This window comes from Cucurbita pepo, chromosome 15, assembly GCF_057944985.1.
Source record: "Cucurbita pepo subsp. pepo isolate OVF chromosome 15, ASM5794498v1, whole genome shotgun sequence".
Classification (NCBI taxonomy): Eukaryota; Viridiplantae; Streptophyta; class Magnoliopsida; order Cucurbitales; family Cucurbitaceae; genus Cucurbita; species Cucurbita pepo.
The window spans coordinates 2,898,414-2,909,190 of NC_141812.1; the positions used below are offsets into that span (position 1 = coordinate 2,898,414).

A 10,777-nucleotide genomic window follows, 5' to 3' on the forward strand; every position below is an offset into this window, starting at 1 on the left:
AATTATGTTCACCAAATCTCCCATCTTTATTATTCTATTTTATTAATTATGTTCAACAAATCTTCCCTCTTATTATACAATATCTTTAGTACCTTTAAACTAATCATTTTTAGTATTTATTTAATTTCATGATCTATCTTTATATTTTTGTTACTTCAACCAATTCTTAAGAAATATCGATATTTAGTTGTCTTTAGTTTTATGACAATGTTGAACTATGTTAATATATTACAATTTTCGCTCGTTATTTTTTTTTTATTAAATTTGTTATTATTATTATTATTATTATTTTTGTGAATAATTATAAATGATTTGTGTTTGTTTGTGAACTTTTAGTATATGTTATCTAAGATTGTATCTGAATAATTATAAATTATGGATAAACAAAACTTTTTTTAAAAAAAATTGACAATCCAACCCGAAAATAGAGGGTTGAGTTGTGAAAAGTTTTGGGTTGGGTTGGCACCAACCCAACCTGGACCATGTACACCCATACTTTTTTATATATAAACTAACCAGAGTGACACGGTAGATTTGTGGTGGGCCCATAACCCAACAGGTCCCATTATCGAACCTTGGCTATGATATAAAATAGCATAGCTTGTTATTCTTATTTTTGCAATAACAAAGAAGATGAAAGCTAATGAATTCAAAGAATGGATTGAGACTTTTTTATATATCAACTGATCAGAGTGGCGCAGCGGAACCGTGGTGGGCCCATAACCCACACAGGTCCCAAGATTGAAACTTGGTTCTGATATATAATAGTCGTAGCTCGTGATTCTTGTTTGAACTATTTCCTGGCAATATATGCCTTCAAAAATGGATTGAGACCTTTTTATATATATCAACTAATCAAAGTGGCGCAGCGGAAGCGTGGTGGGCCCATAACCCACAGGTCCCAAGATCGAAACTTGGCTTTGATATATAATAGTCGTAGCTTGTGATTCTTGTTTGAACTATTTCTTGGCAATATATGCCATTCAAGAATGGATTGAGACCTTTTTATATATATCAACTAATCAGAGTGGCGCAGCGGAAGCGTGGTGGGCCCATAACCCACAGGTCCCAAGATCGAAACTTGGCTCTGATATATAATAGTCGTAGCTTGTGATTCTTGTTTGAACTATTTCTTGGCAATATATGCCATTCAAGAATGGATTTGAGACCTTTTTATATATATCAACTAATCAGAGTGGCGCAGCGGAAGCGTGGTGGGCCCATAACCCACAGGTCTCAAGATTGAAACTTGGCTCTGATATATAATAGCGTAGCTTGTGATTCTTTTTTGAACTATTTCCTGTCAATATATGCCTTCAAAGAATGGATTGAGACCTTTTTATATATCAACTAATCAGAGAGTGGCGCAGCTGAAGCGTGGTGGACAAACGAGTAATTGATAATCTCAAACGAGTAATTGATAATCTCAAACGAGTAATTGATAATCTCGATTTCTTCAACATTCTTCATTGCCCTTCTTCACTTCCAACATTTCCAGTGTTTCTCTCTTCTACCACAGCCATGGATTCCATTAAACAAATCCTCGGCGAACTGAACAACGATTCCTTCGTTTCTTTACTCTCCAAGCTCATCGGCGAGGCCAAATTCGTCCAGAACAACCCGCCGGAAAACCTAATTCCTCAAGAAGATAAGATCGTCAATCACGTCCTCGATGTTCTTAACCCTTTCAGCACTGCCAATGGCGGTCCCTTGCTAATCAATCATGTCAGCTACGCTCCTGGCCGTGGAAATTTGATTGTCGAGTATCCTGGGACTGTATCTGGAAAGGTTGTCTCGTTCGTCGGTAGTCATATGGATGTCGTCCCTGCCGATCCCGATACATGGGTATTCTTTATTTCCTTCTTAAATCCCTTAATGTTTCTGCGATTTTGGTGACCTATTTTGAAGCTGATTTAGGGTTTGATTTGAATTTTTATTTTGTCATACTGTGATTCTGTTTTTGTAATTTAATGGATTGGATTTAGGTTAGGCCAAATAGAAATTAGGGTTACATGTTGAAGAAATATTGTTATATGTGCAGAAATTTAGTCCTTTCTCGTTGAGTGTTGAAGGGGATCAACTTCGTGGTCGTGGGACTACTGATTGTCTTGGACATGTTGCTCTTCTTACTGAACTATTGAAGAAGCTTGCTGAAACAAAGCTGAAGTTGAAGTCCTCTGTTGTTGTTGTATTTATTGCCTCTGAAGAGAATAATTCAATCCCTGGAATTGGAGTTGAGCAACTTGCTAAAGAGGGATACTTTGATGCTTTAAAAGGAGGGCCTCTGTAAGTGATTGCTTTTCCTTCCGAATAAGATCTCAACATCTCGATTAATCTTATAGGTTATTTGAAACCGTCCAAGCGCATTGCTAGCAGATATTGTCCTTTTTGGGTTTTTTTTAGGGAGAGGTTTTCACACCCTTATAAAGAATGTTTCGTTCTCTTCCCCAACCGATGTGAAATCTCACAATCCACCTCTGTTCGGGGCTGAACGTCCTTGTTGACACTTGTTTCCTTCTCCAATCAATGTGGGACTCCCCAATCTACCCCCGTTTGAGGCCAGTGTCCTTGCTGGCACACTGCCTCGTGTCCACTTCCCTTCGGGGCTCAACCTCCTCGCTCGTATATTGCCCGATGTCTAGCTTTGATACTATTTATAACAGCCCAAGCCCACCATTAGCAGATATTGTCTTCTTTGGGTTTCCCCTCAAGGTTTTAAATCGCGTATGCTAGGGAGAGATTTCCACACCCTTATAAAGAATGTTTTGTTCTTCTCACCAACCGATGTGGGATCTCACTATCCACACCCCTTAGGGGCCCAGCGTCCTTACTGGCACATCACACGATGTTTGGCTCTGATACCATTTGTAACAGGCCAAGCCTATCGCTAGCAGATATTGTCCTCTTTGGGCTTTCCCTTCCGGGCTTCCCCTCAAGGTTTTTAAAACGCGTCTGCTAGGGAGAGGTTTCCACACCCTTATAAAGAATGTTTCGTTCTCCTCACCAACCAATGTGGGTCTCACAATCCACACTCCTTGGGGGCCCAACGTCTTTACTGGCACATCGCCCGATGTCTGACTCTGATACCATTTGTAACAGCCTAAGCCCACCGCTAGTAGATATTGTTCTCTTTGGGCTTTTCCTTCCGGGCTTCCCCTCAAGGTTTTTAAAACGCATTTGCTAGGGAGAGGTTTCCACGTCCTTATAAAAAATGTTTTGTTCTCCTCCCCAATCGAGGTGGGATCTCACATTACCTATGTATGATTTTAATATTGGCTTGGTATCATGGGGTTTGAACCCATTCCTCAAAAGTTTCCTTAACTTTTTATATGCATCAATGATCACTACTTCTTAGATCTTAGTCATTTTACTAATGCTAAGTTTTGTAAACTTCTCCTATGCATTATTAAGCTGTGTATAATTGGTTTTCTGCGTAGATATTGGATTGATACAGCAGATTCACACCCTTGTATCGGTACGGGCGGTCAAATACCTTGGAAACTCGTAGCACATGGAAAACTTTTCCACAGTGGTTTGGCACACCAGGTAGATTGATATATTGTCTTCTGTGTCCTGGTATGCACGCATTTCATCAACTGAATGGGAGTCTTCCCATGTATTTTGAGGTAGAATTTTATGCCCCATGTGATAGCCATTTTAGTTTCTGAAAATGATGTTTGTAAACACTATTTCCATGAAAAACTTGTTTTTGTTTTTGGAATTTGAGCTAAAATTCTGAAGTTTCATTAAGAAAGGTGAAAATCATAGTAAAGAAATGGTGAAACAATCATAAATATCAAGAACAGAAAACAAAAGTTAAGTTGTTATGAAATGGGCCTTAGTAATTCATATCATTTTGGTTGTTGATTTGATTAAACTGAATGTTAGAATATGAGAGTGTGTATTTGAGATCTTCATGATATTGAAGCTTCACAATCTGTACGATTGTAGTTTTTTTCCCTCAATATTGTCACTAATGATGAACTATACCAGTAAATTTTTATTTGAATATGAACGGTGAGATCCCATATCGGTTGGAGAGAGGAACGAAGCATTCCTTATAAGGGTGTGGAAACCTCTCCCTAGTAGATGTATTTTAAAACCTTGAGGAGAAGCCCAGAAGGAAAAGTCCAAAAAGGATGATATCTGCTAGCTGTGGGCTTAGACTGTTACAAATGGCAGAGCCAGACACTGGGCAATATGCCAAAGAGAACGTTGGGCCCCAAGGGGTGTGGATTGTGAGATCCCACGTCGGTTGGAGAAGGGAACGAAACATTTCTTAGAAGGGTGTGGATACCTCTCCTTAGTGGACGTGTTTTAAAACCTTGAGGGGAAGCCTGGAAGGGAAAGCTCAAAGAGGACAATATTTGCTAGCGGTGGGCTTAGGCCCTTACATTTTATGTAAGGGTTACCGAAAAGAAAAGGTTTGCTAAATGTGTCCATTAATATTAGTGCAGAAGAAAGCTTACAGAATTTTGTTGATGTGAGTGCTAATCTCGAATACAATAAAACTTGAATACTCGTCCATTACTTTATGCCAATTGATCAGCTCAAGATACATAATTGCTTACCTCTCTTGAATGCAGGCTATTAATGCTATGGAGCTAGCCATGGAAGCCCTTAAAGTGATCCAAGCGCGTTTTTATGAAGATTTTCCTCCCCATCCTAAGGAACAGGTATATGGATTTGCAACACCATCAACCATGAAACCAACCCAATGGATTTGTAAGTTCTTAATCTTCACGTTTTAATTTTAGGTAGAGAAAAATATGTTTTCATCATGATCATTTCTTCATCTTAGATCCAGGAGGTGGTCTCAATCAAATTCCCGGAGAATGTACTATTTCAGGAGATGTCAGGTTAATTCAAGTCTGAGCTTTTTTGTGATTTACTATAAAATCGACATATAATAACATCGTCCGTTCGGGTCTTTCTCAAATTTTCTTACATATGTCGTGTTGGATTCATTTGGCAGGTTAACCCCCTTCTACAAGTAAGTCGTTTACTTCCTTTCCTTGTCGAGCATAAGCTATTATATCCGTTTTCTTTGTTTGCTGCTTAGACACTTTATGGATTAGTCTCTGTCAATTTTTCTTCCAGTGTGAAGGATGTTATGACAAAACTCAAAGGCTATGTTGATTACATTAATGCAAACATTGAGAAACTTGATACGAGGGGTCCTGTTTCAAAGTATGTCCTACCAAATGAAGGCATCAGGGGAAGGTGTGTGCTCTTTCTCTACTATGCTATAACTTCCATGACATATGATGTGAGATCCACGTCGGTTGGAGAGGGGAGCAAAACATTCTTTATAAGGGTGTGGAAACCTCTTCCTAGCAGACACGTTTTAAAAACCTTGAGTGGTAGCCCGAAAGGGGAAGCCCAAAGAGGACAATATTTGCTAGCGGTGGGCTTGGGCCGTTACAAATGATATCAGAGCCAGACACCGAGCGGTGTGCCAGCGAGGACGCTGGGTCTCAAAGAAGGGTGAATTGTGAGATCTCACATCGAATGGTGAGGAAAATGAGTGTCAGCGAGGACGCTGGGCCTTGAAGGGAGGTGTATTGTGAGATCTCACATCGGTTGGAGAGGGGAACAAAACATTTTTTATAAGGGCGTGGAAACCTCTCCCTAGCAGACGCGTTTTAAAAACCTTGAGGGAAACCTCGAAAGGGAAAGTCCAAAGAGGACAATATTTGCTATCGGTGGGCTTGGGCCGTCACAAATGGTATTAGAACCAGATACCGGGCGGTGTGCCGGCGAGAACGTTGGGTCCCGAAGGGGGGTGGATTGTGAGATCCTACATCGGTTGGAGAGGGGAACAAAACATTCTTTATAAGGGTGTGGAAACCTCTTCCTAGCTGACGCGTTTTAAAAACCTTGAGGGAAAGCCCAAAGAGGACAATATTTGCTAGTGGTGGGCTTGGGCCGTCACAAATGGTATCAGAGTCAGACACCGGGCGGTGTGCTAGCCAGAATGCTGGGTCCTGAAGGGTGGATTGTGAGATCCTACATCGGTTGGAGAGGGGAACAAAACATTCTTTATAAGGATATGAAAACCTCTTTCGGGCAGATGCGTTTTAAAAACCTTGAGGGGAAGCCCAAAAAAGAAAACTCAAAGAGGACAATATCTGCTAGCGGTGGGCTTGGGCCGTTACATATGAACATAATAATTCACTTCACGACTCTTCCTCCCCTAGAGGAATGATGTTTTATTCAATCGAATTCTAACAAACTTTTTTGTAGAATTGATTTAACTTTCGGTGAGGCAATGTCGGGAGTTGCATGCGATCTTGATTCTCGTGGCTATAAACTGTTACATAATGCAACAAAGGAAGTTATAGGACATGTCAAACCGTACTCAATTACCGGGAGTTTGCCACTTATTCGAGAGCTCCAAGTAAAACACATTTCCGTTCATCTTTTCCTCTGCTGGTGTTCATCATTTTCGTCTTCTCATCTTTTTGTTATCATTACTTGTAGGAGGAGGGCTTTGATGTTCATACTGCAGGCTACGGTATAATTAATGTTACAACAAAACCCATAGTTCAATTTATCTTAGGAGAGCATAAACAGAGTAATTTTTGTTATAGATTGCTGATCATGAAGAACATGATTTCTGCCATTATGCTTTGATGCAGGTTTATTAGACACATACCATGCCCAAAATGAGTATTGTCTTCTTAGTGATATGGGCAATGGCTACAAGATATTTGCCAGTATCATCTCCCAATTAGAACAAGATTGATAACATGACCATCGCTGTTTCAAATGGTGTACTACTTTGAGAGGTAACCTGATACATCTTCACTCTTATTACTGAACACTTTCTTCGTGGGGATCTGTAATTTCTATTCAATAAAGGCAATAGAAGAGTTTAAGTTTTTTAGTTTACGATAAGTATGAGTTGTCGAACGTTCAAATCTCTGATCAATATTATGTTAGTTGAGCTATGCTGATATTGACGGAAATGGTAGGGCTTATACTTTTTTTTTTTCACTCTACATTTATGATGCAATATTCTGAAAAAAAGAACGGTAAAAATAAGATTTAGATCTCATTGGGGCCCTTCTACTTCCAAAATTTTTTATGGATACTTTTTCGTTCTTCGCTCTTATGATTTTAAACTTTTGGATTAGCATTTTGGGTTGTGAAAATTTTTGGGTTGGTTTGGATTACCAATCCAACCAACTTCAACTTTTGGGTTGGTTTAAAAAAAATCCTTCAACCCAACTTAATCTGGACCATGTACATCGTTACAACTAAGTGTAACAAAGATGTAAGCTCTTTTTTGTAAATTGTGTGACTAATTTCGATGAAGATTAGCTATTTTTTAGTTGAAGGTACTTACGAGGCAAAGTTTATTATTAGTGCAAGATTTTTTTTTAGTACAGGGTAATTACCCTCCTCGAGGATTGAAAGAATCTCAAATCAGACATGTGATTAGTACTCAATGAAGCGATGGAGAATGTGATTAGTACAAGTTAATCGCCTCCCGAGAATTGATAAAACTTTAAAAAAAAAAAAAAAAACTTCATTTAAGTTCAATAAATTTGAAAGTATGAAATCGTGTAAAATGTTATGACGTGTATGTAGTAATAGTCTTAAAAGTAAGAGGAGTATTTTCCACATTGTCGTTTTGAACTCACCTCGAGGGCTTATGGGTCTGTGGGTATAGTTGGTCTCACAATCATATAGGGTGTGAATTTTTCCTTCACAACCTTACGATTCGCAACAAGATTCCTACTCTTTAGGGATCCACCCTATTACATAACTGGATTCCTTCATTTTTGTTCTCCACCCGGGCTCCTTCTAGTAATGTACGAGATATTTCAATATCCTTATGAATACCTTTGTATTCACCGCGTCCTATATACTAAGAGAATTGATATTCTTAGAATGTCAATCTACTAACTTCAAAGTTCAACAATTTCATTGGCATACTACTCTAGATTTTGAGTTAATAAATAGTTGGGAACAACACGAGAAAGCATTGCTAAGTCACTTCTACTCCGCTCGCTCAAATGACAAAAATATGAATATATTGTTGACTACATAAAGTGCTCGAGAGTTATTTGTCTTCATTAAAAAGATTGTCTCACAGAGGAGATTGAGACTTTTTATTTTTATTTTTTTATATATTAATTAATCAGAGTGGCACAACGGCACCCACAGGTCCAAGATTGAAACTTGGCTCTGATACATAATAGTGTAGCTCTTGATTCTTGTTTTTTCAATAACAAAGAAGATGAAAGCTAATGGATTCAAAGAATGGACCGAACTATTTCCTATCAATATATCTATTCAAACAATAGATTGAGACATTTTTATATATCAACTGATCAAAGTAGCGTAGCGGAAATGTGGTGGGTCCATAACCCATAGATCCCAAGATTGAAACTTGGCTTTGATATATAATAGTGTAGCTGGTGATAATATATGCATTCAAATAATGAATTGAGACTTTTTTTATATATCATCTAATCAGAGTGGCGCAGCGGAAGCGTGGTGGGCCCATAACCCACAGGTCCCAAGATCGAAACTTGGCTCTGATAGTTCAGCGGAAGCGTGGTGTAGGCCCATAACCCACAAGTTCCAAGATTGAAACTTGACTATTTATATATAATAGCATACTGAACTATGACACCTCGTGGGGCCCATAATAACCCTAGGAACTATTTCCTGTCAATGTATACATTTAAAATAACGGATTGAGACTTTTTATTTTTATATGAACTAATTAGAGTGGCACAGTGGAAGCGTGGTGGGCCCATAACCCACAGGTCCCAAGATCAAAACTTGACTTTGATATATGATAGCGTAGCTCGTGATTCTTGTTTGAACTATTTCCTGTCAATATGTGCATTCAAAGAATGGATTGAAACTTCGCTTTGATATATGATAGTGTAGCTCGTGATTCTTGTTTGAATTATATATCAACTAATCAGAGTGGCGCAGCGGAAGGCGTGGTCTATCATAACCCAAGCTCATACTAATTCTTATTTGAACTATTTCTTGTCAATATATGCATTTGAAGAATGGATTGAGACTTTTTTATACATCAATTAATCAGAGTGGCGTAGCGGAAGCGTGGTGGGCCCATAACCCACAGGTCCCAAGATTGAAACTTGGCTTTGATATATAAAAGTGTAGCTTTTTTATTCTTGTTTTTTCAAATAACAATGGAGAGGAAAGCTATAATGGATTTAAAGAATGGACCCAACTATTTCCTAGATTGAGACTTTTTATTTTTATATGAACTAATGAGAGAGTGGTGTAGTGGAAGCATAGTGGCTTTTATTTTTATATGAAGTAATCAGAGTGGCGCAGCGGAAACATGGTGGTTTATTTCTATATGAACTAATCAGAGTGGCGCAGCGGAAGCATGGTTGGCCCATAACTCACAAATCCCAAGATCAAAATGTGGCTTTGATATATAAAGTGTAGCTTTTGATGTTTTTAACAAAGGAGATGAAAACTATAATGGATTCAAAAAATGGACCGTACTATTTCTGTCAATGTATGCATTCAATCAAATAAAGGATTGAGACCGTGGGTGCACCGAAGCGTGGTGGGCCCATAATCCATAGGTTCTACTTGTTTTTTCAATAACAAAGGAGTCGAAAGCTATTTCTAGTCAAGGTATGTATTCAAGCATGGTGGGCCATAACCCATAGGTTTGAAGATTGAAACTTGGATTTGATATCATTTTTTCTTTTTTATTAAAACACTAAGTCATGTGCTATTCTTACATTTCACGCAAAGGCAAACACCCCTATACGAATGACGGGCTACTCTTACATTTCATGTAAATGCAAGACACCCCTATACGGATGACGGAGGCGACGCGTGAAGACCATGGAACCAGTGTTATGGTAGTTGTGTTTCATCTTATTTATATTCCTTGATTAGATTAGGGCGTTTTGTCTTCTAGTTTTTTATATATTGTTCATTCTCATTTCTTATATGTTTTTGGATTGATTTAAGGATTTTATTTCTAACGTGTCTATGACATTGTTTTTGAAATATTGGAAATGAATATTTTCAGAGTTAACAGTCATGTCATGCATGTAGTAGCGACTCTAATTCAGTAGAAAAATAGGATCGTTATAGTTGGTATCAAAGTCAAACAACCGGTTGGTATGCCAGCGAGGATGCTGGACCTCAAGGGGTTGGATTGAGATCTCATATCGGTTGGAGAGGGGAAGAAACATTCTTTATAAGGGGGTGGAAACCTCTCCCTAGCAGACACACTTTAAAACTGTGAGTCTGATGGCGATATGTAACGGGTAAAAGCAGACAATATCTACTAGTGGTGGGTTTGGGTTGTTACAGGATGGCATCAATGGGTCATGTTGTTGGAAACCAAGATGATGACTAAGATGCGACTTGCACATGAGAGACCTTGAGCTAGAGTAAAGGTGAGATCAAACCGAATGATTTTGCCTAGTGTAGAGGCAAGTTTGCTAGAGTTGCCGATGATTGAACATGCACACAAGGGCAACGTGTGTGGCAGAACAAGCTTGAATTTTGCACGAGTTATGTTTAGTTGACGAAGGAGAACCTCACCTAAGGACCAACGAAACCACAAGACGGTAAAAAAATGTAAATGAAGCTTAAGTTTTCCTTAATACTTGTCATAAGTGTGTCAAGATCATGACGTCACACAGTTTAAAATGTACAACCATGACAATTAGTATCAAAGCCACAATTTGTGTGTTTAAGTCGAACAAGGTAGTTAGGAAAATTAACACAAAGGTTGAATGAAGAGTTTACA

At 38.6% G+C, this 10,777-nt stretch overlaps 1 protein-coding gene across 1 annotated transcript; it reads left to right on the forward strand.

Annotated features, from left to right (window-relative positions):
* The first annotated feature begins 1,425 nt into the window (after positions 1–1,425).
* Positions 1,426–6,971, forward strand: LOC111811909 (Peptidase M20/M25/M40 family protein). The gene is made up of 10 exons (XM_023698965.2): positions 1,426–1,845; positions 2,042–2,286; positions 3,438–3,546; positions 4,587–4,725; positions 4,802–4,859; positions 4,976–4,993; positions 5,101–5,223; positions 6,247–6,400; positions 6,484–6,517; positions 6,642–6,971. Exons 1-10 carry the CDS (start codon positions 1,522–1,524, stop codon positions 6,746–6,748), a joined length of 1,311 nt encoding a protein of 436 aa, XP_023554733.2. The 5' UTR covers positions 1,426–1,521; the 3' UTR covers positions 6,749–6,971.
* The last annotated feature ends 3,806 nt before the right edge of the window (positions 6,972–10,777 follow it).